The 21264-nt window shown below is 42.7% G+C and overlaps 2 protein-coding genes and 1 long non-coding RNA gene across 18 annotated transcripts; 2 read left to right on the top strand and 1 right to left on the bottom strand.

Moving 5' to 3' along the window:
• Nucleotides 1–265: 265 nt before the first annotated feature.
• LOC147643534 (uncharacterized) lies at nt 266–1876 on the bottom strand. The gene is made up of 2 exons (XR_015271850.1): nt 1583–1876; nt 266–492 (listed from the first exon to the last, which is right to left on the bottom strand). It is a non-coding gene; the product is annotated as an uncharacterized LOC147643534 (long non-coding RNA).
• A 1571-nt stretch (nt 1877–3447) lies between these two features.
• On the top strand, nt 3448–5034 carry Obp73a (Odorant-binding protein 73a). Its single transcript, XM_020960567.2, has 3 exons — nt 3448–3628; nt 3680–3987; nt 4678–5034. Exons 1-3 carry the CDS (start codon nt 3448–3450, stop codon nt 4963–4965), a joined length of 777 nt encoding a protein of 258 aa, XP_020816226.2. The 3' UTR covers nt 4966–5034.
• Nucleotides 5035–6037: 1003 nt separating this feature from the next.
• Nucleotides 6038–19506, top strand: Ogdh (oxoglutarate dehydrogenase Nc73EF). 16 transcript variants are annotated; one of them, XM_086833483.1, is made up of 12 exons: nt 6038–6116; nt 10091–10208; nt 10271–10408; nt 10587–10769; nt 12489–12591; nt 13507–13585; nt 13646–14057; nt 14119–14987; nt 15042–15933; nt 16003–16157; nt 17450–17749; nt 18806–19506. In XM_086833483.1, the coding sequence occupies exons 2-12, from the start codon at nt 10113–10115 to the stop codon at nt 18903–18905; spliced, it is 3327 nt and encodes a 1108-aa protein (XP_086689609.1). In that variant the 5' UTR covers nt 6038–6116; nt 10091–10112; the 3' UTR covers nt 18906–19506. The 16 variants fall into 16 exon arrangements, with proteins under 16 accessions (XP_086689609.1, XP_086689617.1, XP_086689613.1 ...); XM_086833479.1 differs by lacking the exon at nt 12489–12591 and adding an exon at nt 11445–11574 and having other exon boundaries at nt 6057–6116; XM_086833484.1 differs by having other exon boundaries at nt 6065–6183.
• Nucleotides 19507–21264: the final 1758 nt, after the last annotated feature.

The raw sequence follows: 21264 nt of genomic DNA, 5'->3' as shown, positions 1-21264 counted from the left end.
AATTATAAAGTATGAAGCTAGACAAGCTCCTTTCAGTGAGACAGCTTGCGACTGAATGAACCTGGTAAGTTGCCAGTGTGACGAAGTTAAAAAGATATTGAAAAAATCATCGGTAACTAGATCTGTCTGTTTTCGGAAAGGGTTGCACATATCGATATCAATATCGATTTAAATCCCCATTTGAAATTATTTGTCAGTTAAAATTTTGAATTTAAAATTCATACATATTTTCCACTTTGATACTTTCTTAAGTATTGAAATGAAATTACAAAAGCTAGTAAGGTAGAAAGCAACCTGCATTTTTTGCAGTGCACCACCGCACTTTACCCACTCGTCTTCGATTACATTACTCACCCACGTGGTCCGGCCGTGTAGACGGTCTCCTCGATCTGGCCGCTCGCCGGACTCCGCGAACCGTAGCGACCTCGCACCGTGTTGTCCGGAGTGCCGGAGGCGCTGTGATAGTAGCCACCAATGTCATCATTTGCATGTCTGTCGGATGGCCACCAGTGGATCCCAGGGCGGAGGAGGAGGAGTTTCCATCGAACCACAAGTAATTGCGTTGGCCCATGCGTGCGAAATGGAGAGGAGGGAAGATTTGTCGGAAGCGGGTTATTGGTATTGTTATAGATGTGGTTGCAAAACGTTAAGGCGTTAAAGAGGTGTTAAAAATCTCAAATTTGCTCGACTGTGATGGTGAGACTGAGACTTGAAATGAAACCCTTCGAACATCATATACCGATTAGATGATTTGTTAGATTTATGACCCATGCCTGCTAAGAAATCGTAATTAAGATGTTCCTCTTTTATGAATTTGGCATTCCATTGAAAAAAGGTTGAGCGAGCTCTTGTCTAAATGGTTAAGATTAACTTAAAAGTGTTTATAGTAGCTGAAGTAAATGATTTTGGATTTAAGTTAGTTAATATTAGCTATATACATATATTATTTGGAATAAATGACTGCAGCTTTGTGGAGTTTTTCAATATTTAGAAAAGCTTTAAACTTTGTAGTCCTTGAGGAATAAAATTTGATTGTTGAAGAAAAGTATTTGAACAGATAAAGATACAATTTTCTGTTTTGGAATAACATTTTCTATGAATATGGTATTTTAAAGAATTCCAAAAAAAAAAAAATACCGCTAAGATCCACCACTATATATCCCCTCTTATAATATATAATAAATTAAACTAAAAATTAACTTTTGAAATTTCCTTTAGGGGTATCTTCCGAGTTTCAAAAGGTTTAAGTGAATCGTTTATGTTTGATGATATTACTTTCAAGATTACTATAAATATTATTATTTAACACACAGCACTGTTTCATTAGAATTTTTAAATAAAATAAATGAACTCTCACAAGGAATATGAGGATACATATTGAATTTCGTTTTAATTCTGGTTCTATAATTGGCATATTTTTAATCCAAAGTTATTCATATTCTTGAAATATATATCAACTTATAAAGAATTGCCTTACAACCAGGAATTATATTAAATACTCAAAATATTGTTTAATTGTTTTTTAGGAAATCACTGAACATTTGTGAGACTTCACAAAATCATTAAGCACACATCCTTGTACCGAAACTGAAAAGATCCGTCATCGTTGATGGTGTTGTATTCGATTTCAGCTGTCGTTGGATCCGCAAAGTATCCCAGGAGAGCGCACAGTATCCACAGGAGATGCAGCATCTTGAAATCGCATTTGTTTCAATCCACTCAAAGGTCCAGCGACAATCAAACGAGCATCCTGATCACCAAAATTAATCTCTAATCCGAATCCAATGCAAAACGATCGGAGGCTGCAACCGAACTGAGATCCCGAGCTGAGCTAGCGGCTAGAACAACGCGACGACGACGACTGATGCGATCCAGCGTTAGACCTTCGTATTTAAATACGATTCTCAGGCGAGGCAGCTCGTCGGCGGTTCGGTGGTGGTGCCTCCACGATGGTGGTGGTGGTGGTGGTGCTTGCCACTTGCCACTTGTCTCACCTGACCACCCACCGAAAAAAACAGCAAGCCACGAAGATGAAACAGCAGCATTTGTGTGCAAATTGCGTTACAAGCCAAGCCAGAAGGGAAGGGGAGCAGCGAGGTAAGGTTACAGGTGAGAGCGGAGAAGGAGGAGGAGGAGGAGGGGAATTTCAGGTGAGAGAATTTGTTCTAATGACGGACACGCAAGTGCTGCTGCTGTTGCACTCAAGACTCTGGAGCCACTCGCTTCTTGTTGTTTATTTTGTGGCCACACTGGAGGCTCCTTGTTTTTCGAGATTCCTCCCCCCTTTGATTCCCAAAGGGGAAATGGCGAACGGAAAATGGGAAAATGGGAAATCGTGCCTGTGTAGCTGTCTGTCAATTAGCTCACGTTGTTCTTGTTCTGGAGGAGAGCTTCCTGTTGACAATGCCTCCTGCTCCTGCTCCTACTCCTGCTCCTACTTCTCCTCCTGCTCCTACTCCTGCCATCTCCAAGAACTGGCCACTGGAACATTGAACTTCAGTTGGGTGAGGAGAGATTATGGGAAGCATTTTCAAATTCAATTTTCCATTAACCGCGACGACCGTTAGCCGAGCCTATTATGGATTCGATGCGGAGCGAGTCTGGGTCAGTGTCTTAGCCGCAATAGCGGCGTGCAATTAAAGGCAATTACCCAGGCATCAAGTACAAAGAGCCAAGTACCAACCACTACCAAGTACAGCTGAAAGGAGACAAGCGACTAGAGGCCAGAGAAGTTTATGACAATTTCCGCCTAGGATCTTCGGCACTTTAATGAGGCATAATTAGTGTGGAGACGATGACCACTTCCAAGTACAGTTATTGGCCATTGTTCTGGGGGCCTCTCTAGGGGTTCCAGTGCTTCTGGGTTCTGGGTGCTGTGTTCTGGGCGGGGAATCGCTTGGCTGACTTTGATTTCGGTTATAGTTTATGGCCCAGCCCAGTCCATCTCCACCACTACCGCCTTTGATAATCTTTATGGCCATCTGTTTCTTTTGGCCATATGGAAATTGGTCAGAAGGCGGAAGAGTTTGTCGAGCCCTCTATTGGTTAATTGTGCGCTCAATCGAAGCGAGTGCGTTCCTAACTGAACCGAACCGCAGAAACAATAGATGGAAATCTAATGCGAACCGATCGGATCATCCAGCTATATGCGATGCCAATGACCATGTGCATGGACTGGCATGTGGTTGGGGGGCTTTAAGGACAAGTTTCTAACGGACTAACGCATGGGAAATGTGCAACCAGTTGTGGCACTCATAGTTGCATTTGCCATTGAACCACATACCCATTGAGCGAAACTGGAAATGCGCACCGCACCGACGGCTGGAAAAGTGAAAATGCTTTCGATTTCATCTCGGGGGCCTTTCTTGGGGGACATTCGTGTGACAGCAGTCCAGGCGTTAGGATCGATTCGATCAGGCGTGGAGTATCCAATTAATCGGAGCAGCCATGAAGATTACACAACTGCTATATATCTCGAGTGTGGTTATCGCATCGATCGAGGCACTGGAATATATAATTCGCTTCGAGACGAAGAAGCAGCGCTGCCTGAATCCCCCGAGAACGGCCAGGAAGGTGGAATCCGTCATCGGGGAGTGCCAGGATGAGATCAGGAATAAGCTGGTCAACGGTGAGAGAGTTTCCCCCAAGCTACTTGCAAGCAATAAATAATCCTTCACAGAGGCCTATGAGATACTCAAGGAGCAGGTGGCCCACGAACAACCGCCCATTGATCCCAATGATGACTCCATCGATTTCATTTGGCCATCTGCTCCTGATGGCTCAGCAGCCATCGAACTGGATCATCCTCCTCCTCCTTCATCCGGGGGCCCTGTGAACATCAGCAACTACGAGTACATAGTCTACGATGAGCCGGAGCCCCAGCGTCATGTGGCCAGGCTAATGAGAAGCATTCGACGCCTGGATGTGGCCAGTTCGGGTATATATCATCCCACACTGGTGCCTCTGGAGGACAAACGCATTGCGGGGGTAAGTGCACTCTGGATTTCCAGCAGATGGCAGATAGATCTTCTTCCCGTGTTAATGAAATGCAAAACCAACGCTCAATTAAGTTCAATGGCAGCCCAAGAAACAATCGGCTGAGCTGTGCTGAGCTGAGCTGAGGCTCTTCCCCCCCTCATTGCCCCATCCGACAAAAGCCTAAAGTCAGGGTTATTAGACAATTGAAAGAAAAGCTCCGGCAGGCAGCAGATGCGATTGCATTTTTTCAGTTTTTCAGATGCATTCAAAACTCACACGCCGGAGATTTTTCGCACACCTCCAGCCAAAGCTGAATTTGATGGCTGAAAAGCGCACTTTATGGGCGGCACTTAGTACACATTAGCTGGCTTTATGCATCACAAAATTGAATAAAAAGTTAGCCCTCTGTCGAGTACACAGAGGGAAAATACTAGTATTATTTGATAAATCATCTCACTAATTGTTTCTATTTTTTTTTACTATGAATAGTTAAAGTTGGTTTATTTATCTGTCTTTTAAAGTGGTAAAGGAGAAGACAACAAGGATGCTCTTTAGATTATATTGGTTTACACTCCGTATTTATAGGCCGTTTTTTCTAGAGTATTCTTAATCAATTTATTAAAATCCATTCAAAAATATATATAAAATATTACTTTATTTTTTAAATTGTTCTCTTATCTTGTATAATTTTCTTCACAGTGCCTGCTACACTGCGTTTATGCGAGGAACAACGCCATAGACCACAAGGGCTGGCCCACGCTTGACGGATTGGTCCACTTCTACTCCGAGGGCGTTGACGAGCATGGCTTCTTTATGGCCACCTTGCGGGCCGTGAACCTTTGTCTCAGGACAATGACCGCCCGGTACAGAGTCAATCGCAAGGAGCTGCCCCAAAAAGGTGAAAGCTGCGATCTGGCATTTGATGTCTTCGATTGCATATCTGACCAAATTACCGGCTACTGTCTGGATCAGTACAGCAGATACTAATTAGTCGTTAGTCGCTAGTCGCGATATGTATGTGCTTTGTGTCGCAATAAAATGTTTAGTCCAAGTTTATATCGAGTTGGAGAGTGTCTCACTTACACTTTTACGATACGGGCAACTAGGTTAAAATATCATAATAATTTAGCCTTTGGAAATGATTTAAAAAAAACAAGAAAGGAAACTAACTTCGGAATGCCAAAGTTACTATTTTCTTGTTGTTTGCAAATGAATTATACAATCGAATTGAAAATCAATCCATGGCTAAGCTTAAAAGTTTTGGGTTCCTTGAATCAATATTGATCGAAATTTTTATATTACACTTTTTTCAATAAATCAAAATTCAAAAACGTCATACCTAAGTCAAAAAACAATTATTTTAATTCGGAAAGCTTTTATACTATATTTTACTTTTTATTTGGTTAATAATTCTGCATCATAAAATAAAAATTTTGAAAAATTAAAATTTGTATAAATTTTTCACAATTTTAACGATTTAATCCCTTATAAAATGTTGTAAAAATGGGTCAAATTTTTTGTTTCATAAAACATAAGTAAAGTGACTCTCTAGTTAACGCTGATCAAGAATATATATGATTTATAAGATTGGAAATAACTCTTTAACTGCGTTACAATCTTCTGACTAAAGTTATATCACCCTGCAAGGGTATAAAACTGGGCTGCATACAGTGATATTTGGTCTCCCCCACACTATCTCCCTAATTATGTAAAAAATGAAATATACATTCTAGTTTAAATGTATCCTCAACTTTTTAAATTCGAGGAACTGAACTCTCAATAAGATATTACTTAATTAAGTGTGACTATAAACTCATATAGGAAGAATATCAGTTACATAAAATTAAGTTACTTACCAACTTTCTTTATGGCACATCCATAAATATAAAGATTAAAATTTAAAAGAAAATGGACTACAAAATTAATAAGATTTAAAAATCGATGCAATGTTACAAATAAATTTGGTTGCAGTCACAGCTAAGGCGCTCAAGTCAATATCTTTTTGAAGCCGAGATCCCTACCCTCCAACCGATACCACACCACCAAAACAAAAAACATCGATATCCGAAAAACGTATGCGAATATCGAAGATATCGAGCTACTTCCAGCTCTAGAAGACATAGTTTCGGCTGCAAAAAGTAAATATTTAAACTTTTAAGCTAGTTTTAAGTGAATCAAGTGCGGTGAATTTTGAAAAGCTACCAGGTAACCGTGGCGACCGAGTGCTAGTGTTCTCCTTTCCTGAAAACCGACAAATCGAGTGATTTTCCTCTGGCTCAGATTCAAGCCTGCTTTGCTGTCATGTGGAGTTCCTGGAATCGATTCCCTTGGCCAATAAGTGCCACATTACCGCGTGTTCCATTTTCCGCTGGGTGGTGCAACTTGAGAACTCTTGATTATTGAGTTTTCCAGGGTTTTCTGCATCGGGAAATACCCAAGGACTGTGTGTGTGCTTATATAATGCCAAAAGTGCAGGTGGGCGGCGCTCGGTGGTCGGAAAAGCGCTTGCGCCTGTCGCCAGCTGAAAAGTGAAATTTCGCAATGCAAAACAAGCAACAACGAATACGTCACAGATGCCGCTGTAAAATTAACTAAAACTCGCAACGATGACGCAATTGACGACTGTGCCGCGTGTGCTTTTTCTCCGACCCACAAATGAATCATCAATCAAAAAATGAAATGAAAAGAGACTCGACGAAAGCGCGCGGCCGCATTGTCTGCCGCATTTTTATCCGTTTGCTAAGGGGAACTAGTTTTTATTGATAAATGTGGAGCACTCGCAACCTATGATAAGCCGGCTGCCCTGGCCCCAGATCAGGAATAGTAATAGTATCCGTGTCCCGCCTCTTGGACACGCTTCAATTACCTCATGTTGTTGTGCCCCTCTTCTTCCTCTTCCTCTTTTTGGGGGCTCGTCTAGGGTTTTCAATGGAATGCAGTTGCAGGTTTTTGTAGCGGCTAACCCGAGACCTCAACCTTATCTAATGCGCCTTTGGTACCTTTCTTATACCCTTTTTGAAAGGGTATTTTGATTCGTTCGATGAGTTGGGAAACTTTATATTACCCCATATTTTCATACATTTTCTGGAAAATGGCATCATTGTTGATTGAATTAATATTTAAACTTATATAAAGAGGCATTATTTTTATCTTCCCAGAACTCATTTTCCATTATCAGCTTTCCCAGAAGGCTCATTGCATTGCTCATAAGGTACTTACCCTACTTAATCTGAGAGCCAGTTACTAAAAGGCAGCCTGTGACTGATAATTTTAAAGTTAGTATATCAAAAGAACTTGAAAGCAAGGGTATTTTCAGTTTCGGTAATTTTCACTGCTTTTAGAGGTAAATTGATAAATTAACTTGGTTTGCTTGTGAACTTGAAAAGTTTATTGATTAGCGGTAAGGTAATTGATATTCATTCATACATACAGTCACGAATTTAAGCGCATTGTACTTGACGCATTTAGTACACTGAAAGAAAACCATTATTCATACATAAAAAATTTAGTTAATTTCCATTAATTAAATCCGATTGTTTTTTTTTCAAAGAGTTTTATTTTTAAAGGTTTATTTTTGGCTTTAAAATAATACATATTATTCTTGAAAGAACTAATTTTAACTTGGGAAATGAATCTTTTTAAATAGTAAAACTGAATTCATTTAAAGTGCTCATTTTGTTATTTTAAATTACTTAGTGCATTTTTTCGCCGTATAATTCAATTTCAATTGTTATTGACCTTGAAAAATAGGTTTAAAAGAAAAGCAACATTCCGTTTATTGATTTTTGATCATATTACCTCTTCTTCCTCTCTGTGTCACCGTCTCTGCCTCTTTTCGCCTGTGTGGGCGGTATCTGTTCAAACAGTCAGCCGGCTGACGAACGGACTTTGGGTTTGTTGTAAACAAATTTGGCTATAAATACGCAAGACTCGGGGGAACAATGCGAAGAGAGAGAGAGTGGCGAATAGGCCAGATAGCCGGAGGAAGGACAGTCGACATACATAATATACCTGATAACACTCAGGTCCGCCTTGGTCTTTCCTTCTCTCTCAGCGCGAAGACCAAACCCCCTTTTGCCTGAAGATAAAGATACAACGCCGAGTTGTCATGTGCCACAGTCAGCATTGTGTGTGCTTTTTATCACACACACACACACACACACTCTCCGCTTTCCCCACAAAAACACACTGCTCCTCTTGTGGCCGCCGCTCGCGAAGAGCAAATTTTCGATTTCTAAATTTTATATTTCACTCTCGACGGCGGCGACGGTGACGGTGACGGCAGCCTTTGCATTCCGCTCGCATTCGCTTCAGTCGACGCGCAGCACTCAGCCCGAACAAACGTTAGCCGCGTATCTGCGAGATACGGATACGAGTGCGTCGAGTACATATATTCGGTTGGTTTTGCTTTTTTGGAGCAATCGTATGCGCTATAGTATACGCACCTATATACCATACAAGACATTCGGTGCCGTGCAGTGTATATTCGGTCGGCTAGTCACTATCCCCCATTCCCGAAAATATCGGCAATACTTTAATGGATTTTTCCAGACACGCTCCAAATGAAAGCAGGCTGCTCGCCGTCCTATTTCACACTAATTAGCTCCATCTGAGCGTTCTAATAATTTTGCTGCTCTCACGCGAGTCTGTTTTATTATTTTTTTTGCACTTATGTAATCTGTTTTCGTAACAGCGGCGGCGACGTCGAGCAGAATATAATTGCAAAGGAAAGCAGTTTGTGAAAAGCGCCAGCACAAAACAAGCAAACAAATAGATAACACTGAGAGGAGCAGTGTTTGTAGGCGGCTAAATTCAATTATCTTTTCCACTGTAGCTGCAGCTACAGCTGTAAATGTATCTGTAACTATTACCGAATTCACACTGTGCTTATGTTGCTGCTGCACATTCAAATACTTAACTTTGACCGCTTCAAACCGGTTAGCCGCTCCAATTGCTTCCTTTCCCTTTTTTTTATTTTTTGGTCGGGGGAGAGGTTTGGGATTTGGGGGCCAGTGTTTTGTAATCATTTGATTTTGATCGTCTGGACAGCGCCAGCAGCATGCGTTTGCCGATAAGACATGTGACCCGGCCACGCCTCTTCCCAGACTTTCCCATTAATTCCCAGCCACAGTCACTGCCTTTTTTGTTTTTTTTTTTTTGCACGACTTTGGCCTAAGATAGCGATTCAATTACGACATCCGCACGCGCGTCCTTATCACAAATAATTTGATTAATAATTGACAAATTCCGCTGGAACTGCTGGCGTGGCATGATCGACAACAGAGGCCGGTTTTACGCAGCGCCATCATCTTATCACCTGGGTTTCGCGTCTAGAGGGTTCTGCGTTTAGTCACAGACCGCCAGGAATTTATTACTCCGACCCCGGGACATTCACACTTGACGTTATCTCCCTCAACGCAAACTCGTTCGTTCCCAAAAAAAACACAGGTGGATGCTGACCGTGATACGTATTTGGCAAACAAAAGTCCAACCAGCAAATATTCACAACTGATTAAGAAACGAAATGAAAAAACTGCGCAAAAAGCAGCTGCTCGCTCTCTCTACCTTCTCTCGCTCATAGCCCCAAAAAAATAAGCCCCATTTCACCATTTTATTATTTTTTTGGGGGCCAAAGTATCTCCGCAATTTCTTGGCTGATTATCAAAAAGACGACGAGCGGAACTACCCACGCCAGTTTGACGTCATGGGACGTTCGGCATCACGTGTGTGTGCCTTAGCGATCCGCCTAACCATACGGTCTGGTCTAGTCAGGCTTTAGACGTATGTAAATTTGCCACAAATACACCGCTGGCCACACATTCATTGTTAACTCGTTTCGTGAGGAATTTCATAACTACCTCCCGATGGGTGGTTGGCAACAAGTTTCAATTAGCTGGCAGTAGATCGGCGATGACACAGTTAAAACACCGAAAAAGCGGCCATGACGTAAAGGTTTCTGGGTCTAATCTAATCGCGTTTACAGCAGCCGAGAGGGTCAGGTTATTAGGGGGCGGGTGTGCTATCTTCTATGTGGCTTGTTTGTCAACAAAGCGCCATAGATTAATCAGTTGATAAGATCCCCAAACCAACTAATGTCTCTCTTCATTTTCAGTATTATTTTGTAAATCTACAAAATGCATAGAGCCCACACAGCCTTCAGCCTGGCGTTGTCGCCGATGGCGCACAAGAACTTTGCCACATGGCTCCTCAAGAGCAACACCAGCAAGCAGGTGAGTCTGTTGGTCATTGATCATTACTAAAAGTTTATCTATAACTGGTAATTTCTTTTCAGATGGCCAAGGTCACTGCTGCAGCTGCTGTGCGCACCTACAACTCTGCGGCAGCTGAGCCATTCGCCAACGGCAGCACCGCCTCCTATGTGGAGGAGATGTACAATGCCTGGCTGAGGGATCCCACCTCCGTGCACACCGTAAGTAATTGTTAATGGAGAGTGATTAATTCCGGGTGTGATTCAAGTAATTCGAAAGGGGTTTGCTTTGTTGGCTTTAAGTTATTTCCGTGTTAAGGAAGTTACTCAATATATTCATCATCGTAAATGTTATATATAATTTGATGTGCAATTAGTAAAGCTTCCCTCTTATTTGCAGTCCTGGGATGCGTACTTCCGCAGCAACAGCTATGTCAGCCCCCCGAACTTGGCGCCCGTGCAGGCCAACACTCTGCCGCTGACGGCCTTCAACTTCGGTGGAGCCGCCGTCTCTGGCGCAGCGCCCGACTCCAAGACCATTGACGACCATTTGGCCGTGCAGGCCATCATCAGGAGCTACCAGGTATGTCGGCTCGTGCTGGCTTCCCCTCCCCAACTGGTTCACAGAAGTCGAACAGTGGAGATTGCAGCTGCCACAGCCATTGCGGATCGTATTCGTATTCGTTTGGCGCTTTTTGTTTTTTACGTTCTCCTAGGTTCAGTTAATGTTTATGTTTAGATTATGATTATTAGAGTTGCCTTTGCCCCCTGTTTTATGTGTGTTCTCATTTCCCAAGAAACCAGTTCATACCGCGTCCAGTACACATGGTAGAGATAGTCTTTGAGTTCCCTCACGGCATCGATATTGGTTTCCATTCCCATTTCCATTTAGTTGGTAGCGAGTAGAAGTTCATAAGTAGTTTGATTAATCTGTTCGATCACCTCCATCCCGGCTTACCACCTTACTGTTTGGGGGCCATACTTTCTTAGCACCATTTCCCATTAACTTATCTGGGGTACGTACCGAAGGGGTATTGCCAGAGAAGGAGTGTTTCTTTTAAGTTGCACATGAATTAGAATTTTGTTGGTAAAGTTAAAGCCCGTTGATTTGTAGCTGATTTCCATTGTTTGAGTTAGTTACTAAGGCCACACAAACACGATAACCCCCTCTTGATATACCTAAGACCTATATGATCTACCCCACATATGTATAATCAACCAATATCTGTCTACAAATTGTTCGAACCATACAATATAGTCACGTGGTCATTTGGCATCTGATCTGGATCCGCTTGGAATTTTAACACGCGAAAAAACCGTTTGCAAGGATGGTCTAGCACGTCGTGCTAACGAAGATGTGCTCAGGCAGCACTCTGGGTTTTTGTTTGGTAAATTCTTCTTTTTACAGAACAATCTCTCTCTCATTTAACCCAACCATAGACGCACTCAATCCGATAATCGAGCACCAACCGCTACTCCCTCCCATCCCAACACCTAGAGCCTAAGTTAAACATCCCGAAAAACAACGAACGATTATATTGTGCTTAAATAACCTTTAACCGCAGAAGAATGTTAAGTGAAATTCGGAGTTGATGAGGAGCAGGAAAATTGAAAATTATCCATAAGTTATAGTTAGCGAGTTCCGTTCTATAGTTCTAGGTTTATGGTATTTCCTGTAAGTAACCTTTTGGTGTTTGGCTTTCTCAAAGTTCTTCGTCTTTCAGTTACGGTTTATAGTTCTAGTTTTCTCTACTCTTTCTCTGTTTCGGCACCCCACTTTCATGTCTCTTTATCTATTTATCTGCCTCTGTCCTGTGCACTGCACTGATCCCCGATCCTTGATTAACATTCGACAAAACGAAACATTACCATTTATATCTACCGATCATTGTCTACTTACTGAGCCCTTAGAGTTTGCTTCATTTTGTGTTCTGTGCGCTGAGGAATCTGTTGTATCTGTTCTGTTTATATTTTTCGTTTTTATGCCATACTATACTACGTATCTATAATTTTAATTGATTATTTTCTTTTTACTTTATTTTTATATAACCGCTTCCTAACCTAAATGTTAAACCAAATTGAAAACAAAAACTGCAATCGAAACTCAAACCGAAAACCGCCAAATCTCGTCTCGAAAACAATGTTTAAAACGAATTCCAAATTCTCTCTCTTTGTACTTATTATGTGTGTGTGTTGTGCAAACCTAAAAACAAATCGAAAACGAACCAAAACCAATCCGAAAACATTGTTAATACTACCAACACCACACACACCACCAATCCACCCAAAACTGACACCTTAGATTCGAGGACATAATATTGCTCACCTCGACCCACTCGAAATTAATACACCAGAATTGCCTGGCAACTCCTCGACGAAATCCATTTACGCTAATTTCAGTTTCGGTAAGTAAATTCGACCCGGGACACACCACGCCCCGTTTTGCGTTCCTTAACCCTTTTCCTTGATCTCCTTGATCTTGATCTGTACATACCTTAAGAACATACCGAGAACATTGTGGTAGTGACTGTCTCTTGTCTTTCACGCACACACGATAAACCCGACATCAAAATCGAATCCCACCACACAAATGTTGTGTATGATATATAGAACCAAGTAAATATACGCCTATATATTGCCAATTTGTGTTACATCGTTTGTACATTCTCCTGCCTCATTGTTTTCATTATAATAATGTAATTTAAAATATGTGACAATAAGTTGAAGTACTGTTATTATTATTTATTCTCACGAGTTCGTTCGACCTTGTCATGAATATAGATTGCATGATAGTTTTATTTTTTTCACAAGCGAAACGAAGGGAAATCGATCGATGATAAGCCCCAATTAGTCTGATTGCAAGTGAAATGATTATGAAACCATTCGGGAAACAATTTCAGTTCAGTTATCACCATCAGTGTCTAATGCATGTCCACTGGCCAGTGGCGCCAAGTGTTTGAGAAAGTGTCAGTTAAGAACCAAGATGAGCATGAACCCAATCCGAACTTTTTGTACTCGTACACCCTGAATGGTACTCGCAGCAAAGACGCAATATAAGAACAAGATGTGTAACGCTTTACTATTTTCTGCTCTGGAATTTGTCGTGCTTTCAATTCACATGTATGAGCGTTATTCATCTATTTCTTATTAGGTTTCTGCTGGTACCAACGAAGAAACTAAAATATCATTACACTCCGAATTTCAAAACCAACATTTGCCGCCTACAGTTTACTAACATAAACCTCACTTGACCCCCACCTTTCCGAGCTGCTTACTAAAGTAAAAAACCCATTCTTAACCCCAATTCGTTACGGAAACAGGCGAGCAGGATATGGAGCGCCAGTTCAAGCTGCCCAGCACCACCTTTATCGGTGGCGATGAGGCCTCCCTGCCCCTGAAGTGAGTATATACCACTATTTACTACTTCATTATTGATCTTCAAATCTCATTGCTTTTAAGGGAAATCCTGAACCGCCTGGAGAACGTCTACTGCAACAAGATTGGTGTGGAGTTCATGTTCATCAACTCCCTGGAGCAGTGCAACTGGATCCGCAAGCGTTTCGAGACACCCGGCGTCCTGAACTTCTCGCCCGAGGAGAAGCGCCTGATCCTGGCCCGTTTGACCCGTGCCACCGGCTTCGAGGCTTTCTTGGCCAAGAAGTACTCCTCCGAGAAGCGTTTCGGTCTGGAAGGTTGCGAGATCATGATCCCAGCCCTGAAGGAGATCATTGATGTGTCCACCGAGCTGGGCGTGGAGTCCGTCATCATGGGTATGCCCCATCGTGGACGCCTCAACACCTTGGCCAACGTGTGCCGCAAGCCCCTGAACCAGATCTTCACCCAGTTTGCTGGTCTGGAGGCCGCTGATGATGTAAGTTACACTAGACAGCTTTCCAAAAGGGAATATCCCATAATAAAGAGTTTTTCTTTAGGGTTCTGGTGATGTCAAATACCATTTGGGTACGTACATCGAGCGTCTGAACCGCGTGACAAACAAGAACATCCGCCTGGCTGTGGTGGCCAACCCCTCCCATTTGGAGGCCGTGGATCCCGTCGTGCAGGGCAAGACCCGTGCCGAGCAGTTCTACCGCGGTGACCAGGAGGGCAAGAAGGTCATGTCCATCCTGATTCACGGTGATGCCGCCTTCTGCGGCCAGGGTGTTGTTTACGAGACGATGCATCTTTCGGACCTGCCCGACTACACCACCCACGGCACCATCCACGTGGTGGCCAACAACCAGATTGGCTTCACCACCGATCCCCGTTTCTCGAGGTCCTCACCCTACTGCACGGACGTGGCCCGTGTGGTCAACGCTCCCATCTTCCACGTAAACGCCGATGATCCAGAGGCTGTGATGCACGTGTGCAAGGTGGCTGCCGAATGGCGTGCCACTTTCCACAAGGACTGCGTTATCGATCTGGTGGGATACCGACGCAACGGACACAACGAGATCGACGAGCCCATGTTCACCCAACCGCTTATGTACCAGAAGATCCGCAAGCACAAGAACTGCCTGGATCTGTATGCCGACAAGCTGATTGCCGAGGGTACCGTCACCGGCGAGGAAGTCAAGTCCGTGGCCGCCAAGTACGAGAACATCTGCGAGGAGGCCTTCGCTCTGGCCAAGACCGAGACTCACGTCAAGTACAAGGACTGGCTGGACTCGCCCTGGTCTGGCTTCTTCGAGGGCAAGGACCCCCTGAAGGTGGCACCCACTGGTGTCAAGGAGGAGACGCTCATTCACATCGGTAACCGTTTCTCGTCGCCGCCACCAAATGCCGCGGAATTCGTGATCCACAAGTGAGTTTTACTAATATTATCCATTAAATATATTTTAATATATCCTCTGTTTAGGGGTCTGCTTCGTGTGCTGGCCGCCCGTAAAGCAATGGTGGACGAGAAAATCGCCGATTGGGCTCTGGGTGAGGCCATGGCCTTCGGCTCGCTGCTGAAGGAGGGCATTCACGTCCGCCTCTCCGGTCAGGATGTGGAGCGCGGTACCTTCTCGCATCGTCACCACGTTCTGCACCACCAGCTGGTGGACAAGGCCACCTACAACTCGCTGCAGCACATGTACCCTGACCAGGCGCCCTACTCCGTGTCGAACAGCTCGCTGTCGGAGTACGCTGTGCTTGGCTTTGAGCACGGTTACTCGATGACCAACCCCAACGCCCTGGTGCTGTGGGAGGCTCAGTTCGGAGATTTCAGCAACACGGCTCAGTCGATCATCGATCAGTTCATCTCCAGCGGTCAGTCCAAGTGGGTGCGCCAGTCCGGTCTGGTTATGCTGCTGCCCCACGGCATGGAGGGCATGGGACCCGAGCACTCCTCGTGCCGCGTGGAGCGCTTCCTGCAGATGAGCAGCGACGATCCCGACTACTTCCCCCCGGAGTCCGATGAGTTCGGCACCCGCCAGCTGCATGACATCAACTGGATCGTGGCCAACTGCACGACGCCCGCCAACTACTATCACATCCTGCGCCGCCAGATCGCTCTGCCCTTCCGCAAGCCCCTCATTCTGTGCACGCCCAAGTCGTTGCTGCGTCACCCGGAGGCCAAGAGCCCCTTCAGCGAGATGAGCGAGGGCAGCGAGTTCCAGCGCATCATCCCCGACCGAGTGGCCGGTGAGAACCCGAGCAACGTTAAGAAGGTTGTCTTCTGCACGGGTCGCGTCTACTACGATCTGACCAAGGCGCGTGCCGACAAGAAGCTGGAGAACGAGGTGGCCATCGTGCGTGTGGAGCAGGTATGAACTACACTGGTTTTTCTTAAAAGGAATGCAGAATCAGCTAATTATTGATTTCATTTTCTTTAGATTTCGCCCTTCCCCTTCGACCTGGTCAAGGAGCAGGCCAACCTATACAAGAACGCTGAGCTCGTGTGGGCCCAGGAGGAGCACAAGAACCAGGGCTGCTGGACCTATGTGCAGCCCCGTTTCCTGACCGCCCTCAACCACAGCCGCGACATCAGGTAGGTGCCAGGGCTAGAACACTAAGCGGTCACCGAATCCCATCCACTCGAGACTGAGCCCGCGCCTCAGCCTGATCCTTGTCCCTCAGGCTACGTATCTTCTGCAATCTCTCTGTTTATCTCTGTCCCTTTAGAGTGAAGTGCACCCACTACTCTCACCGTGCACTGTATCTGTTTATTTACTTTGATTCTCTCGATATCTTTCTCTCCTTTGCTATTATTTCACTATATTTTTGCATTAACCCAATCATTATTTTACTGAACTATATTTTTTTTTATCGAAGCCTATCGCTATTTTTCTTAGTTGTCAATGCCGTATGACGCTAAAAAATTTAATAATAGAAAATTCTGTGGGTTAAATCCATTCAAATTTATTACTAACTTAAGAACAGTATTTCAAATGAACGCATTTTTTAATCCTAAATTCTTGAATTTACAATATTTCGAGATCTAAATACCAGAAATCACATTTTCGAACTACTTTTTGGCACAAAGGCAGTGTTTTGTTATATATTATTTAATTCTCAATGAATTTCCACCTGTATTCCCTTCGTATATTTATTTATCTTAAATAATAAGCTATCGTCATACGGTTTTGTCTAAAAATTGATTGAACTTAGAGCTTCCTATCACCCCTCATCATGCCTCCTAGCTGCTACCGCCTATCTCTATATATATCTCTCCCAATATCTCTTCCTGAGTAGCTAGACTTAGACCCTAGAAAAGTGATAAAAAAAGAAACAACAACACATTCCACACACACAAACACATTGAACGGATATCCGCCTTGAGTTATCTTTAATTCTGTTTTGGATGAGCATGTCCAGGCACTGCAAAAGAAAACCAAATCAACATTTTTGTCACCTCGAAACCTATAAATTCGATCACAGAAAATTCTCCAAGCGAGTCCATCAGCAAATTGGCTTCATCACTCATTAGAAACAATTCATTCTGTTCATTTTACTTGGCATGGCTTCTTCTTTATGATTTTGTTTAACCCCTGATGCCCTCGTTAAGTTGTATCTTTCTTTACTAATCGAAACTTGTGCAAGACGATGAGCAAATACCAGTTTTGTGTTATTCTGAAAACCAAAACCCAGTCCCTCAAACCCAGTCCCATTCGTTGTGTAAATATGTGACGAGCAAATTGGCGGAACTCAAAAATAATGAACAAAATTTGTGACAAATTCGAAACAACAAAAGAAATCAAAAACAAACAAAAAAAACCAAACAAAAACAAATCCTCTCTCTTTCTCTCTCGTTTTCTCTCTGTGTATGTGTTATTGTTACAGCCAAAGCGATGAGCAATCCTCCTTCTCCAATACAACCACCAATACTACTACCACTAATGATCATACTAATCACGAATCCGACTCCGATTCCGATCAAAAATCGAAACCCTGGCTAAGCCGCATGTTCGCCGCCTCGAACGCGAAGGGCGATCCTACGGATCCTGCTACGGCGGCCCAGAGTGGCGAGTTTAATGCCGCCAAGCACTTTGACCTAAAGAACGTACGACACGATTTCAATAGGCCAGCGGGCATCGCGGCCGCTCCCGGAACGCGTAAGGCCAAGTCCGGACGCAAAATTAGGTGAGAGGACCACCAGGAACACACAGCTAGCTAAGCAACGATGCTGCCCGCGATCAAATACAATCTATATATCTACAATTAATCTATCTAATAATCAACCTATCTATCTACCACTACTATCTACTACCCTCGGAGCGATCCAAATTAATACTCTCAGTTTCGTTAACTCCTCATTTGTCTCGTTTCCGTTTCCGTTTCTGTTTTTGTTTCCTTTTCCTCGATTGCTGATTACTGATTTCTGTTGTTCGGCATGATGTTTGTTATACCCTTTCCCAGAAAAGAAACAATACACTAAAACCTACTTACTACTCTACTTACTCTACTTTATCCAGTCTCGAACTAAACTATATCTTAACCTCTGACTACTTACTCTCTTACTTTACAGTTCAGAACCAAGCACGCTCGTTTCGATTTTGCGTTTTGAGTTTAATTTTGATAAGTTCCCCGCCCACATATTTTTATGCCGTTCGCAAGTCCCTTGTTGTAAAAGAGATAACCACAGTTAACCCCGACATGTGTATTGCTCCAATCTAACCCACGTCGTCGTCCAGTTCCATTCATTGTTATGTATGTTTTGTCCAAAGTGTTGTATAAGCCACACAACAAACATACTATATCGAAAACTTGTAGACTTTTAGATGCTTGTAGGCAGACATTTCATACATCCTGATTCAAGGCAGTTTGCTGTACGAAAGAGGCTTGAGAATTTATGATAACAATCCGAAGGATTACAAATAAAATGTAAACAATGGAAGCAAGGGAATGCTTCCTTTCAGGAGTCCATTTCAATGTTTGGGTTCGGTGTGGTTTCCCTTTAAGTTCCCGCCTCGACCTAAGATCTCTTTTCATTTCTAATAAACTAGAGCTAATACCCTGCGCTTGCCTAACCCCCTCATTTCATTGAACATTTGCCATTTGCCCTAAGTGTGCTAAAGAAAGCAACCAAAGAAAACTAGTTTCAAGACTAAAGACTAGTGCACGTGTCTCTAACCCAATAAATGAATCAGCATCTCCCAGGATTCCCCAGCTAATCTGTTCTTCTTTGACTATCCATAGCTATGTTGGACGCGCTTGTGGAGCCTCCACGGCCACCGGATCCAAGGCCCAGCACATCCGGGAGCTGAACGCGCTGCTGAACGACGCGATTTCGACCTAAGGAGGAGGATTTGTAGATTTGATAGTGATGCGGTGGAAGGAGGAGTAGCAGATGGAGTTGAATATTAATTACGATTATATTTTGTATTGAAACGTATGCAGACTCTTTGATACGATTTTTTGCTGACGAAATTGTTAAGAGCATATATTGTGTGTGAAAGTAATGAAATGTTAAATATTAGTTTAGTGAAATTACAAGAGCAAACAGCAAGCAACCGAGTAACAAAAAAATACAAATAACACGAAATGTTTAGTGTTTAGAAAGCAATCCAACTCACAGCAAGTCTTTAATGCAAAACCTAACTAAAGAGCCAAGAGATGTAGTAAATAGCCAAGCAACTCTATGCGAAGAGTGAGCCCGCATAGGGGGATCGATCAGCGTAATTTTTGGAATGAATAAAACCCTTTCTAATTTTATTTCTTACTCCTATGTTTAATATTTATTTTATTGTATTATATATAATTAAACTATCTCAAGCCGAGCGAATGAGCTCTTGACAACTTTGATCGGTCGCAGGCCCAGAAATCATTTAGTCCCTTTTTGTTTGCCTAAGTTACACACTTTTGTTTAATTAAATAAATGAATGAAGTATCATACTTAATAACAGAGCTGTGCTTTAGTTCATGTCGCCGAGGATCGAGGCACTATCAGGGATATAGATCGAACTACAATTTGGAATTTCGGCAAATCACGTATTATTCTTTTTGGAAAACCCTTGTGGAGCGTGCATCAAAATGCAGCTAAAACGCTTTAATTGTTTTTGATCCACGGAGGGCGTCCAATCAGGGCCCTCGAAATATTTACAAAAATCAAAGAAAAAGAAGAGAATATATATATATATATATTTAAAATTAACATTGCACTTTGTCTCGCACCAATATAAGATATTGAACTGTAGAGTGATAAAGCTAAGGGAAACCCAGGCACTAAGGCCTCTTTTTTCCAAGAAAACCAAACTATTTTACAAAACGAACAAGAGAGAGAGATAGTATGTGTGTGCGACATTGTCGAAAAATCTAAACTTAACTCTACATTTTAATGTTACTAACAGAACATAATTCACAACTTTGCACCAAGTAAGTAAGTAGAATGTTTAAATCAAATATTACGCAAGGCAAACAAACAGTTTTCGAGAGCTCGAAAGAGGAAAGAGTTTTCAAGTTACAAAATGTAAAATGTGGGGGGTCAAACACGATATAAAACAAAATATACAATTTACTATATAAAGCATGGCAAAAAATGGAAAATGTCTTTTTATTTAAACAGGGAAAATGGGAAACCTTTTAAGGCTTTTCTACTCGGCAGATAACCAGTTTTTATTTTAATTTTTCTCCTTTTTTTTCTACACGCAAACTCAGACTAGATTTTCTACAGGAAGTGGAAAGTCTGGACTTGGCCATTTTCCATTTTCACTGCTCCATCATTCTATGCACACTTTCACATGCTATCTTGCGGGCTGAAGCCAAGATCTTCCTGTCCAGACAACTCTTGGACAGGCACAAATTGGGCAGGTAAAGTGCTCACTTTTGGTCAATTTCCACGCAGCCGGTCGTGTGTGTTCTCCTCACCTTGCCCCTGCCGGTGCCATCTCATCGAACATCTTCGGCAGAGTTTTGTTTTTTGCCTCGATTTGCCTTACTTTCTAATGTTGACTGCACATTTTCCTGTCCCCCCGGGAAGGAGAGTGCCTTTCTGCGGGGCTTCTCTTGTGCCGATTTCAGGTAATTGCGCCAAGTGTATCAGAAGCAGCAGCAGAAGACGTGTGTGGAATTCTTTATTTTATTATCTGTTGACTCAAGTATTTTGCGTCTTTATGGCAGTATCTCTGCCAAAAAAATTATCACAACAAGAAATGGGGAAGCTATGGTGCAGACACCGAAGGGTTAAATTCCTTTTCTTAATAATTGCCTTAATTTTCTTTTTCTATTTTATTATAATTATATTATTATTATAAAATTTGTTGAATAAAGATAGACTTTGCTGTTGATATTGATCAGTAATACATATATATACTTTGATGACTTCTTCACTTCGTATTAAGCTCCTAAAAAATTATTATAAAATTAATATAGATTAAAAATATGTATTACAATTTTTCGAACTAAGACCTTTTTTTTAGTAACTGATTAAATTAGTAAGCTCGACCTTTGTAAGGGTATAAAACCTCTGAAAAGACTTCACGAAAATCACACAAACCTGGAATTGGGGACAGGCCGTCGTTAACCGCTATGCGCAGACGCAGAGCGATCTGCTCCGTGCCTGAAAGCTCCCTGTGCTCCAACTTTTACGATCCGAACTGTTTCTTCACAGCCTTCGGGCGTCGTGACCCGACCCGGCGGCACTCGGCCAAAGCTCCCGA

Source organism: Drosophila serrata, unplaced genomic scaffold, assembly GCF_035046125.1.
Source record: "Drosophila serrata isolate PLE 108 unplaced genomic scaffold, ASM3504612v1 contig_272, whole genome shotgun sequence".
Classification (NCBI taxonomy): domain Eukaryota; kingdom Metazoa; phylum Arthropoda; class Insecta; order Diptera; family Drosophilidae; genus Drosophila; species Drosophila serrata.
This window is presented reverse-complemented; position numbering and strand designations above follow the sequence as displayed.

Coding starts and splice junctions, on each gene's coding strand:
- Obp73a (XM_020960567.2), top strand. CDS start 3,448: ATGAAGATTACACAACTGCTATATATCTCGAGTGTGGTTATCGCATCG. Junction 3,629..3,679: donor CAGGAATAAGCTGGTCAACG/GTGAGAGAGTTT, acceptor AATCCTTCACAG/AGGCCTATGAGATACTCAAG. Junction 3,988..4,677: donor AGGACAAACGCATTGCGGGG/GTAAGTGCACTC, acceptor TTTTCTTCACAG/TGCCTGCTACACTGCGTTTA.
- Ogdh (XM_086833479.1), top strand. CDS start 10,113: ATGCATAGAGCCCACACAGCCTTCAGCCTGGCGTTGTCGCCGATGGCG. Junction 10,409..10,586: donor ATCCCACCTCCGTGCACACC/GTAAGTAATTGT, acceptor TCTTATTTGCAG/TCCTGGGATGCGTACTTCCG. Junction 17,750..18,805: donor AAGTCCGGACGCAAAATTAG/GTGAGAGGACCA, acceptor GACTATCCATAG/CTATGTTGGACGCGCTTGTG.